At 47.3% G+C, this 13,702-nt stretch overlaps 1 protein-coding gene across 7 annotated transcripts in view; it reads left to right on the top strand.

Moving 5' to 3' along the window:
* NWD1 (NACHT and WD repeat domain containing 1) overlaps positions 1-13,702 on the top strand; it is an 85,264-nt gene that overhangs the window by 39,423 nt on the left and 32,139 nt on the right. For all 7 annotated transcript variants that reach the window (XM_032268664.1, XM_032268663.1, XM_032268665.1 and 4 more), the window contains 3 exons: positions 2,369-2,486; positions 3,989-4,147; positions 10,162-10,359. In XM_032268664.1, the coding sequence (XP_032124555.1) occupies positions 2,369-2,486; positions 3,989-4,147; positions 10,162-10,359 (475 nt within the window). The remainder of the gene's footprint in view (positions 1-2,368; positions 2,487-3,988; positions 4,148-10,161; positions 10,360-13,702) is intronic.

The following is a 13,702-nucleotide window of genomic DNA, read 5'->3' as shown; positions in this document are numbered from 1 at the left end:
TCCACCCGTCCACCCATCCACCCATCCATTCATCCATCCATCCATTCACCCTCCCACCCATCCTTCCATCCATCCATCCATCCATCCTTCCATCCTTCCATCCATCCATGCATCCATCCTTCCATCCATCCATGCATCCATTATTTGTTGGTTATCTGATATCTTTCTCTGTGAATTCCATGGTTCAATCTGATTTCCAGTCACAAGGTCCCCAAATGCACAGTGCACTTTAAAAACAGGGCTTATTTTGCCGGGCACAGTAGCTCACACCTGTAATCCCAGCACTTTGGGAGGCCAAGGCGGACGGATTGCTTGAGACCATGAGTTCACGACCAACCTGGGCAACATGGTGAGACCCTGTCTATACAAAAAATACAAACACTAACTGGGCATGGTGGTGCATGCCTGTAGTTCCAGGCTTTCAAGAGGCTGAGGTGGGAGGATCGCATGAGTCTATGAGACAGAGGGTGCAGTGAGCTTTGCACCACTGCACTCCAGCCTGAGTGACAGAGGAAGACTTTATCTCAAAAAAAGTGCTTATTTTATCTTCTAGTTATAAGAGTAGTACAGATTATTGCAAAATACACAGAGAAGATCAAAGAATAAAAGTCACCCAGAATTCCCCACTCAGGACCCGCCCCCGGATCCTCCCTCCCCCATCAGTATTCCATGCATTTCCTTCCAGCCTTTTTTCTCATGTGTCCAGGAGCACTAAGCTTTGACATCCTTAGCTTGGATGCTACACTCTCATTTCTGCCTCTCAGACACCTCAAGGCTTATGTCAAATACGTCTTCCTTCAGGAAGCCTTCCAGGATTTTATTTCCTCTTAATGTTCTTTTCTCTGTGATCCTTTCCATCTGAAATGGAGCTTACTCTTTAAAAGAAAAAAAAAAAAAAGAAACACAAAAAGCCCCCAAAACAAACTTTTGGCCAGGCATGGCAGCTCACACTTGTAATCCCAGCACTTTAGGAGGCTGAGGCAAGAGGACGGCTGGAGGCCAGGAGTTTGAGACCAGCCTGGACACCATAGTGAGATCTCATCTTTAAAAAAAAAAAAACAAAAAAACAAAACGTTAAAAAATAGCTAGGCATGTGGTCTCAGCTATGTTGGAGGCTGAGGTAGGAGGATCACTTGAGCCCAGGAGTTCCAGGCTGCAGTGAGCTGTAATCATGTCACTGCACTCCATCCTGGGTAACAGAATGAGACCGTGTCTCTAAATTTAAAAAATAAAAAATATGGCCAGGTGCAATGGCTCATGCCTGTAATCCCAGCACTTTGGGAGGCTGAGGCGGGCAGATCACCTGAGGTCAGGAGTTCGAGACCAGCCTGGCCAACATGGCAAAACCCTCTCTCTACTAAAAATACAAAAATTAGCCTGGCGTGGTGGCAAGCGCCTGTAATCCCAGCTACTTGGGAGGCTGACGCAGGAGAATCGCTTGAACCCAGGAGGTGGAGGTTGCAATGAGCTGAGATTGCCCCACTGCCCTCCAGCCTGGGTGACAGAATGAAACTCCATCTCAAAAACAGAAAATAAATAAACAAACAAACAAACATTGGCTGGGCATGGTGGCTTATGCCTGTAATCCCAGCACTTGGGAGGCCAAGGTGGGTGGATCACTTGAAGTTAGGAGTTCAAGAGTAGCCTGGCCAACATGGTAAACCTCATTTCTACTAAAAATACAAAAAGTTAGCTGAGTGTGATGGCAAACGCCTGTAATCCCAGCCACAAAACCTTTCTTGTGAGCCCCTGCAGGTTCAGCTTCAACCTGTCCCTTTAGTACATGGTCTGAGCCCCTTTCATTCACTGACCTCTCAGTCTCTTACCCTAGTGCATCCTCCCAAGGATGCTTCTGACAATCCAATCTGATTATACCTCTTCTCTGAAACCTTCCATAGCTCCCCAGTGCCCTCTGTCTTGAGCCTGACCTACCCAGCCTGATATTCAGTGCCTTTGTGATCTGCTGCCTGTAAGCTCCCTACTCTCATTCCCCACCAGCATCCCCTAACTTGCCTTGTGTAATTCAGTCCTCCCAAACTCAGCCTGCCCTTTCACATCACCAGCTCTTTGCCCATGCTGTTCCCTTGCCCTGGAATGCCACTGTTTTCTAATACATTTTGCCACATAGATGCCTACTTAATTCTGAGGTTCAGTTCCAATGCCTTCGCCTTCAGGAAATGTTCCCTATTCCTCCCAGAAAGGGCGGTGACCTCTGGCTTTTGATTCTCTGAGTCCCAAGCCCTGACCAATGGGCAGATGCGGGTATGCCTGTCTGCCATTGCATCCTCGTTCCCTCCAGCACTGTTGGGAGCATGGGATGAATGAATGGGCTTGTGTCCAAACTGCAGTCTCCCTTCTCCTCTGCCAGGTGGCCCCTCAGCCTCTGTGGTTCTCAGACACAGTTGCAAACCTGCGGAAGCTGAAGGAGTTGCCCTATCACCTACTTCACTCGGGCCGCCTGGAGGAGCTGAAACAGGAGGTCCTGGGTAAGGGCTGTCCCCATCTCAGGGGACCAAGCCTGGTGACCATACCATGCTCCAGCCTTCTGGATCCTGGGGAGGGTGAATGGCAAATGTGGAAACCCTTGGTTCCTTTTAAGGCAGAGGGTCTCATAAGGGACGATTCTACACCGAGGGGATGACTCACGTATCCACCGATAGTTCTGGTTGTCATGACTAGCGGAGAAGGTGCTACTTGAATCTGGTAGGTAGAACCAGGGATGCTGCTCAACAACCTTCAGTGGACAGGGCACCCCACCACAGAGAATAATCTAGCTCCAAATGTTGTTAGCACATAGGGTGAAAACCCCTGCCTTATCATGAGGGACCCTATCTGCCTATTTGTCAATCCATATATCCATCTATTGATCCATTCATCCATCCATCCATCTATCCATCCATCTATCCATCCATCTATCCATCCATTCATCCATTCATCCATCCATCCATCCATCTATCCATCCATTCATCCATGCCTCCATCCATGCATCCATCCATCCATCTATCCATGCATTCATCCATCTATCCATCCATCCATCCATCTATCCATCCATCCATCTATCCATCCATTCATCCATGCATCTATCCATCTATCCATCCATCCACCTATCCATCTATCCATCCATCCACCTATCCATCCATCCATCCATCCATTCATTCATCCATCCATCCATCTATCCATCTATCCACCCATCTTTCTGTCCATCCATCCGTCTATTCATCCATCCATGCATGCATGCATCCATCTAATCTTCCATCCATCTAACCAGCCATCTGTTTATTCACCCATCCTTTTGTCCATCCATCTATCCATTTATCCACCCATCTTCTGTCTATCCATCCATCCATCCACTCATCCATCCATCTATCCATCCATCTATCAATTTATCCACCCATCTATCTGTGATCTCCTCATTGAGCCACGAGCTGGTTCTAACCATCCATCCATCCATCCATCATTCTATCTACCCATCCATCTGTCATTCTATCTATCCATCCACCCATCTATGTGTTATCTGTTCATTCATCTACCTTTCTGTTCATCCATCATCCATCCATCCAACTACCCATTATTCTATCCATTCACCCACCTATCTTTCTGTTTGTCCATCCATGCATCCATCCACCCAACATTCTATCTGTCTGTCTGTCTGTCTATCTATCCATCCATCCATTCTCTCATCCCTGTGATTCTCAACCAGAGGAGATTCTGCCCTCCCAGGAGACACTTGACAATGTCTGTGGACATGTTTGATTGTCACACTTGGGGTGGGAGTGCTACTGCTATCTGGTGGGTGGAGGTCAGGGATGCTGCATTACATCCCACAATGCAGAGTTCAGCCCCTTACCACAGAGAATGATCCTGCCCCAGTGTCACTACTGCTGAGCCTGAGATGGCCTGGAGGAGATGGAGAGATGATTCTCCATCTCCCAGGATGAACCGGAGGGAGGTAAGCACTTCCTACCTCCTCCTGCCTTCTCTCCCTCAGGCAGCATGAGCTGGATTTCCTGCCGGGGAATCTCTGGGAGCATCGAAGACCTGCTGGACGACTTTGACCTCTGTGCCCCTCACCTGGACTCTCCTGAGGTCGGCCTGGTCCGTGAAGCCCTCCAGCTCTGCCGCCCTGCTGTGGAGCTCCGAGGCATGGGTGAGTCCGGATGGCCTGGACGGGAGTGACCAGGATGGGCATTGACTTCTAGAAACATACTCTCATTGAATCATGAGCTGGATTTTCATCAACCCTCATACGTTCCCTGCCTAAACATGTGGGTTTTTCCCCAGCACTGCTTCTAGAATTTTTTTTCTTTGACACGTGGTATTGCTGTGTCACCCAGGCTGGAGCGCAGTGGTGCAATCATAGCTCACTGTAGCCTCAAACTCCTGGGTTCAAATGATCCTCCCACCTCAGCCTCCCGAGTGGCTAGGACCACAGTGCCTTGCTAATTTTTCTATTTTTTGTAGAGACAGGGTCTCACCATGTTGCCCAGGCTAGTCTCGAGCTCCAGGACTCAAGTGATCTTCTTGCCTCGATCTCACAGAGTGCTAGGATTATAGACATGAGCCTCGGAGCCTGGCCTAGAATTTTAAATCGAGCCTGGGAGAACTTTGGAATGAAAACTACCAAAGCAGTGCCCATCCTGTCACCGTGGGCTGAGACTTTTCTTTAGAAAGTGCCAGATAGGAACTATTTCAAGAAAACTCGAGGAAATTATCTAGGTACATGTATGATAAGAGAGAAAACAAAGTTCCCACGTATTTTTATTGATGACATTCAAAATGTAATAATAACCGAGTAAAACTTGGGGGTTCACAGTTGGTTTTTGCTATTATCTGGTCCACTGCAAACACGTGGCTGTAAAAATTATTCTCAGGCTGAGCATGATGGTTTATGCCTGTAGTCCCAGCTACTTGGGAGGCTGAGGTAGGAGGATCACTTGAGCCTGGGAGGTTGAGTCTGCAGTAAACTGTGATTGCTCCACTATATACCAGCCTGAGTGACAGAGGGAGACACTGTCTCAAAACAAACAAACAAACAAAACCTGTCCCTAACTCTCAGATGACATGGGCTGGGTCTGGCCCTCAGGTTACAACTTGCCACTCCCTGCCTTAGAGTTTGAAGAATCTCTCCAAGTCTTCAGATGTCCTGGCCATGAGGATGTTCTGTTTGGTTTTGTTTCAATTAGAGCAAAACACATGTCTTAACCATTTTTTTTCTTTGAGACAAGATCTTGCTTCGTTGCCCAGGCTGGAGCACAGTGACATGAGCTCAGCTCACTGTAACTGCCGCCTGTCAGGCTTAAGCAATCCTCCCACCTCAGCGTCCCGAGTAGCTAGGACTACAGGCACGCACCATCGTGCCTGGCTAATTTTTGTATATTTTGTAGAGACGGGATTTTGCCACGTTTCCCAGGTAGGTCATGAACTGGACAAAAGCAGTTCTCCTGCCTCAGCCTCCTAAAGTGCTGGGATGGCAGGCATGAACCACTGTGCCTGGCCCCCAGCTTAGCCATTTTTATGTGTGCAGTTCAGTGATTAAATATATTAATAATGTGAAGTGATCACCACCATTCATCTCCAGAACTTGTTAATCTTCCTGAAGTGAAACTGTCTTCAATAAACACTCACTTCCTGTACTACTCTGTTTTCATGCTGCTGTAAAGAAATACCCAAGACTGGGTAATTTATAAAGGAAAGAGGTTTAATTGACTCACAGTTCCACATGGCTGAGAAGGCCTCAGGAAACTTACAATCATGGTGGAAGGGAAAGAGGCATGTCTTCTGTGGCAGCAGGTGAGATGGGGAGCAGAAGCATGGAATGCTGCTTTATAAAACCATCGGATGGTCAGGTGTGGTGGCTTACGCCCATAATCCCAGCACTTTGGGGGACTGAGGCATGCAGATCACTTGAGGTCAGGAGTTTGACACCAGCCTGGCCAACATGATGAAACCCCATCTCTAGTAAAAATAGAAAAATTAGTCGGGTATGGTAGCATATGCCTGTAGTCCCAGCTACTCGGGAGGCTGAGGTGGGAAAATTGCTTGAACACGGGAAGCAGAGGTTGCAGTGAGCTGAGATCACACCACTGCACTGTAGCCTAGGTGACACAGTGAGACTCTGTCTCCGAAAAACCCCCCAAACCATCAGATCTCATGAAAACTCACTATCATGAGAACAGCATGAGGGAACCCATGCCCATGATCCAATCACCTCCTATCTGGTCCCTCCCTTCAACGCATGGGGATTATGGGGATTACAATTCAAGATGAGATTTGGGTGGGGACACAGAGCCTAACCACGACACCCCCCGTTCTCCCTTCACCCCAGTCCCTGGCAAGCACCATGCTATTTTCTGTCTCCATAAGTTTGACCACTTTAAGTATTTCATATAATTGGTATTTTACAGTATTTGTCCTTTATTCTCTGATTTCTGTTACTGAGCAGAACATCCTCAAGTTCATCCACATTGTAGCATGTGAAGAAATTTCCTTCTTTTTTTTTTTTTTTTTTTTTTTTTGAATGCTACAAAGTCTTGCTCTGTCACCTAGTGGCATGATCTCGGCTCACTGCAATCTCCACCTCCTGGGTTCAAGCGATTGTCCTGCCTCAGCCTCTAGAGTAGCTGGGATTACAGGCATGTGCCACCATGCCCAGCTAATTTTTGTATTTTTTTAGTAGAGATAGGGTTTTGCTATGTTAGCCAGGTTGGTCTTGAACTCCTGACCTCACATGATCTGTCCACCTTGGCCTCCCAAAGTGCTGAGATTACAGGCATGAGCTACCATGCCCTTCCTTTTTAGGGCTGAATAATATTACATTGCGTGAATATGCTACATTTTGTTTATCCATTCATCTGCCTGTTGACATTTGTGTTGTTTCTACCTTTTGGCTATTGTGAACTAGCCAGATCACATGACAATTTTGTGTTTAACTTTTTGAGGAACCACAACAGCTGCACCATTTTACAATCAAACTATGGGAGGCAACAAATGAAATCTTTTTCTCTACCCTTTTATGTTCAGTGATAGGGGCCTGTGAATGAAACTAACAAAAGACAGCTCAACAGGAGAAAGGGCTCACACATTTTAATTCTGTATGCATAGAAGCTTCACAGAAGATAAGCGAAAACTCAAAGGAGTGCTTAGACCTGGGGCCTTACATACCATTTTAACAAAGAGCAATAAATTGTGAGGCGAATTCACAAAGGAAGGGGGAGTATTAAAGATGCTTAATTCTCGGTATCTAATGTGCTTCCCCATCGACGTGAATAGCATGTTAAAAAGGATGACCAGTGGTCTGTGATTCCTATGCAGAGCTTCTAATCCTGGCTCTGCAAAGCATCCTTGAACTGTCTGCTTCTCTTTATCCTCATGACCATCAGCCCAGGGCCAGTCCTGCTGCCTCTCCTCCAGACCCTTGCCAAAGCATCCTCGAGGCTTTGGGTTCATTCTTACCCTTTGGTTTATTTTCCATACAGCACCCAGAAGAATCTTTTGAAAGCCCAAATCAGCTGGGCACAGTAACTCACATCTGTAATCTCAGCACTTTGGGTGGTCGAGGTGGGTGGATCACTTGATGCCAGGAGTTTGAGACCAGCCTGGTCAACATTGTGAAACCCCATCTCTACAAAAATTAGCCAGGTGTGGTAGCATGCACCAGTAATCCCAGCTACTCAAGGGGCTGAGGCAGGAGAATTGCTTGAACCTGACAGGCAGAGGTTGCAGTCAACCAGGATCATGTCACTGCACTCCAGCCTTGGTGACAGAGCAAGACTCTATCTCAAAAAAAAAAAAAAAAAAAAGAAAAAAAGAAAAGAAAAAAAACCCCAAATCTCACTAAGTATCTCTTTGTTGGAACTTTTAGATGGTTCTCCATTACCTTGGGGTAATGACCTTTCCGGTACTGTAGCTACAAGGCTACGTATGACTCGCTCTCCTGGGAGATCCTTGTCTCCATCCTTACTGCCCTAGGCAAATAGTTAATGTTTGTCCCAGCCTTTAAGAGAGGGACACGAGGCCGAGTGTGGTGGCTCACATCTGTAATCCCAGCACTTTGGGAGGCCCAGACAGGAGGATTGCTAGAGTGCAGGAGTTCAAGACCAGCCTGGGCAACATGAGACCTTGTCTCTATAAAAAAAATTAATTAATTAAAAATAGATAAATAGGTGGCTAGGTACAGTGGCTCAAGCCTGTAATCCCAACACTTTGGGAAGCTAAGGTAGGCAGATTACTTGAAGCCAGTTTGAGACCAGCCTGGGCAACGTAGCAAAACCACATCTCTACTAAAAATACAAAAATTAGCCAGATGTGGTGGCGCATGACTGTAATCCCAGCTTCTTGAGAGGCTGAGGAACAAGAGCTGCTTGAACCTGGGAGGCAGATGTTGCCGTGAGCCGAGATCGCACTCCAACTTGAGTGACAGAGCAGGACTCTGTCTCAAAACACAAACAAATAAAAAAGAGAAGGAAATGGAACAGCATACCTAACAACTGGAATTCAAGGCAACTGGAAAGAACAGTAACGTGAGAGGCACTCGCCAGAGTTGTAAACCTTGATGGAGCAACTTCTTAGGAAAACAACCTTGGGCACGACTTCCCAGTTTAAGAAAAATTTAAAAGCTCAGATCTCAGCACGTTCCCTGCAAACCCCCTTGATTGACAACCTCTGGCTCCCCCGACACAAGGAGGAAGTGTAGGAACAAATGTCATCACCAGAGGGCGCTGCTGGACATCTATGTGCTCTCTGTACAGCCGAGCAAGCTGGGAAGTGGACACCATTCAACACTAACCTAAATGATTAAATGATCCAAAGCCATCATGAGTCTTTTTTTTTTTTTTTTTTTTTTTAGTCTAGCTCTGTCGCCCAGGCTAAAGTGCAGTGGCGCGATCTCGGCTCACTGCAAGCTCCGCCTCCTGGGTTCCAGCAATTCTCCTGCCTCTGCCTCCCCAGTACCTGGGATCACAGGCCTGCGCCACTACACGGTCTAATTTTTCTTAATAGCATATTTTTTTAAGAACAGTTTTAGGTTCACAACAAAACTGAATGGCAGGTACAAAGATTTCCAATATATCCCTCCTCTGATCCTGTTTTTATTGAAAAGGTTGGGTCTAGGCACAGTGGCTCACACCTATAATTCCAGACTCTGAGGGTTTGAGGAAGGAGGATGGCTTGAGCCAGGAGTTTGAGACTAGCCTGGGCAACATAAGGAGACCCCATCTCTACAAAAAATAAAAAATTAGCCAGTCGTGGTGGTGTGCACCTGCAGTCCCAGCTACTCGAGTGGCTGCGACCAGAAGATTGCTTGAGCCCAGGAGTTTGAGGCTGCAGTGAGCTGTGATCACGCCACTGCACTACAGTCTGGGTGGCAGAGCAAGACCCTGTCTCTCAAAAAATAAATAGCCAGGCGTGGTGGCTCATGCCTGTAATCCCAACACTTTGGGAGGCCGAGGTGGGTGGACCACTTGAGGCCAGGAGTTCAAGAGAGCCCGGCCAACATGGTGAAACCCCGTCTTCACTAAAAACACAAAAATTAGCCAGGCGTGGTGTTGGGTGACTGTAGTCCAAGCTATTTGGGTGGCTGAGGTAGGAGAATTGCCTGAACCTGGGAGGCGGAGGTTGCAGTGAGCTGATATCACGCCATTGTATTCCAGCCTGGGCGACAGGGTGAAACTCCATCTCAAAAGTAAATAAATAAATAAAGTAAATAAATAAATCTGGGCGTGGTGGTGCATGCCAGTGGTTCCGACTATTTGGGAGGCTGAGATGGGAGGATTGCCTGAGCCCAGAAGTTCGAGGCTGCAGTGAGCTTTGATCGCGTGCCACTGCACTCCAGCCAGGACAACAGAGTGTGATACTACCTCAGAAAAAAGAGGAAGGAAGACAGGAAGGGAGGGAGGGAGGGAAGGAAGGAGAGAGGAAGGAAAGGGGAGCGTTCTAGGCAAGTTGGGCAAAGGCTGGAGGCTAGAAACAGCTGCGTACATTTGAAGTAAAGGTGAGTGAGTCTGGAGAGCAGAGAAGGAGGCAGAAGAGGCCAGCAGAGGCTGTAGCTGAGGTTCTGTGTCTTCTCTTTCATCCCACAGCTCCTGCAGGGAGTGGAGACTCAATTTGCAGGAAAGGTACAGGGGGCTGAATCTAGGCAACTTAATCCACATCCTTTTGTTGCAGAGAGGAGCCTCCTGTACACAGAACTGCTGGCCAGACTCCATTTCTTCGCCACCTCACATCCCGCACTGGTGGGACAGCTATGCCAACAGGCCCAGAGCTGGTTCCGGCTGTGTCCACACCCTGTGCTGGTGCCCCTCGGAGGATTCCTCCAGCCCCCGGGAGGACCCCTCCGGGCAACCCTCAGCGGTTGTCACAAAGGTGAGTGTCCCCAGCATAGCAAAAATCCCAGCAGGCACCTGCTTGCATGGGGGCAGTGAATGCCAGTGTTTGAGACTGTCCTCTGAAACTCCCCTGCGCTAGTCGGGAGGCCCCGAGGGTGCCATTGGAGCCTGCCCCTGCTATCTCATGCTCAATTGCCTCTCTCTGCCCCCCAGAGACTGTAGGTGACTCATACAAATTCTGCTAATGAGCCCGAAGCTAGGGGATGCCTCCAAGCTTCCCATCTCCAAGGGATTTGTGCCCATCTGACAGTTTGAGCTATTTACAAGCTCATGCTAGTAAGTCTGGAAGCTAGGAACTAATGCCTGACAGACCCCTGGGAGGCTGATGGAACTGTACTCAGCCCTTGGGATCCCAGAATGTAAGGGAGAGATGAGGATTTAAGTTTTGCCTTCCATTTGTCATTCATTTTTTTCTTCCTTCCATTCATCCATCCACCCATTCATTAACCTTCCTACTCTTCCATCCAATTACCCTCCCATCCATTCATCCGTCCATCTCCCATTCTTCCATTCATCTATCCATCCATCCATCCATCCGGCACCCTCCCCCCCCACCCCTCTATTCATCCATCCATCTGTACATCCACCCATTCATTCACTTTCCTACTCTTCCATCCAATTACCCTCCCATCCATTCATCCATCTATCTACACTCCCACCCTTCCATCATCTATGCATACATCCACTGCCCTCCCAGCTCTCCCACCCATCCATTCATCTTCTCTGCCACCCTTCCATCCATCTACTGCCCGCCCATCCATCCATCCACCCACCCTCCCACTCTTCCATCCATCTACTCTCCCATGCTTCCACCCATCCAACCATCCATTCACCCATCCACCCACCCATTCATACATCATGTGTCCATTCATCCAATCATTTACCTACCCTTCTATTTATCCATCCATTCATTTATCAAACCACCTTCCTGCCCATCCATCCAACCATCTACCCACCCACCCATTCATCTATCCACCTTCCCACCCATCCATCTACCTGCCACACTTCCATCTGTCTATCCGCCATTTATTAATCCATCTACCCTCCCACCTTTTTATCCATTGACTGTCCCACTGTTCCATCCACCTACCCATCCACCCACCTGTCCATCTCTCCATCTACCCTGCCACCATTTCATTTATCTACCCCCATTCATCCATCCATCTATTATTCATCCATTCACCCAATCATTTACCTACTCTTTCAGTAATCTATCCATTTATCAAACTACCTTCCCATCCTTTTATCCATCCATCCACCTACCCATCCATCCACCCACCCACCTACCCACCTTTCCTTCCATTCATCCACTCACCCATCCATTCGTCCATCCATCCATTCATTTATCCTTCAACCCTTTCTTTCTTCCTTCCTTCCTCTCATCTATCTACCCATCAGTCATCCACACTTCTATTAGTTATTCAGCCTTCTACCCATATATCCATCCATCCACCCCAGTCCACTTACCCTTCCATTTTTTTTATCTGATCATCTTCCATTCACACTCTTAACCCTCCACCCATCCACACACTCTGCCATTCATCAACTTGCTCACTTCAATTTCATCTAGAAATTGATTCCTCCATCTACCCATCTATCTGCCCCATCCATTCACCCATCCACTCATCCAACTAGCTGCCTGTCTACCAACTCACCCACTTTCATTCACCCATCTATTTATCTGCTTACCCACAATCTCTCACGATTGTGAGACCACTGAATTCACTTGTGGTTCAAATGTCAGAGCTCTCACTGTGCCACATGACCTGGTAGTGAAAGCCACACTCCCCAGGCACATTATCTTCAAAATAGAAATGCTAAGAGACACTAAGTACAATGCATGGAGGAGTCAATTTAGGGGCAGCCACCAGAATGCTGTGTTGAGAAGGATTCTGAGACTGAAGCTAGCTTAGTCAGAAAGTGTATGTATTTATTAGGATATAGGTTCAAATATCATTAAAAAAAAGACAAAATAGCAGTGGCTTAAATAAAATAGGAGTTTAATTCTGTCTTATGAAATAGTTCAAGCAAAAGAAGAGGTATAAAGGAGTCCTTAGGTTGTCTGGGACCCACATACCTTCAATCTGGTTGCTCTGCCATTTTCAGTGCAGGGATGTCCTCATTGGCCCAAGATGGCTGCTCCAGCTCCTACTATCCAGATGGCATTCCAGCCAGTAGGGACTAGGAGAAGCACATGGCAGGCCTCCTCATTTTAAGGGCATTACCTAGAGGCAGAACTAAATATTTCCACTCCTGTCTCATTGGCTAGAACTTGGATATGTCCAACTGTAAGGGAACCTGGGAAATACAGTCTTTTTTTTTTTTTTTTTTTTTTTGAGATGGAGTTTTGCCCTTGTCACCCAGGCTGGAGTGCAGTGGCATGATCTCAGCTCACTGCAACCTCTGCCTCACAGGTTCAAACCACTCTCCTGCCTCAGCCTCCAAAGTAGCTGGGATTACAGGCTTGAGTTACCACACCTGGATAATTTTTGTATTTTTAGTAGAGATGGGGTTTCACCATGTTGGCCAGGCTAGTTTTGAACTTCTCACCTCAGGTGATCCGCCCACCTCGGCCTCCCAAAGTGCTGGGATTACAGGGGTGAGCCTGGGGGCTTAACCGGGTAAATATGGTCTTTGTGCGGATGACCCTGTACTCAGCTAAAACCTATGAGCTTTTGGGTTTTATTACTAAAGGTGAGATGACATAATGGCTATGGGGGCGCAAATCACATATAGTGCTGTGATTGATTAGTGATGTCTGTCATGGCACAGGCATAGGAAGTTACAACTTAGAGTGAAGTTTTTGTCATCTCTGGGGCAGGTAAATGTTCTGTGTTTCAGATCCACTATGCCCTGTTGTACATCCTCTAGTCCTGTTAAAGTTGAAAAAGGTCTTACCCATGTGGGCTTCGGTTTGTTCATTTTTAAAATGAAAAGTATAAGTTAATATTTCCAAGGTCACACAATGAGTGCATGACAAGAAAAAAAGAAAAAGAGGCTGAGCACAGTGATTTATGCCTGTAATCTCAGCACTTTAGGAAGCCAAGGCAAGAGGATTTCTTGGACCCAGATGTTCAAGACCAGCCTGGGCAACATAGGGAGACCCTGTCTCTACAAAAAGTAAACAAACAAACAAAAAAGCTGGGTATGGTGGCGTGTGCCTACAGTCCCAGCTACTTAGGAGTTTAAGATGGGAGGATTGCTTGAGCCCAAGAGTTTGAGGCTGCAGGGAGCTATGACTCAGCCACTGTACTCCAGCTTGGGCGACAGGGTGAGACCCTATCTATCTGGGGGGATAAAAAAGGAAGGGAAAAGAAGGG

The sequence above is a fragment of the Sapajus apella genome, unplaced genomic scaffold (genome assembly GCF_009761245.1).
Source record: "Sapajus apella isolate SASKATOON/1434 unplaced genomic scaffold, GSC_monkey_1.0 scaffold185, whole genome shotgun sequence".
NCBI classification, from domain to species: Eukaryota; Metazoa; Chordata; class Mammalia; order Primates; family Cebidae; genus Sapajus; species Sapajus apella.
This window is presented reverse-complemented; position numbering and strand designations above follow the sequence as displayed.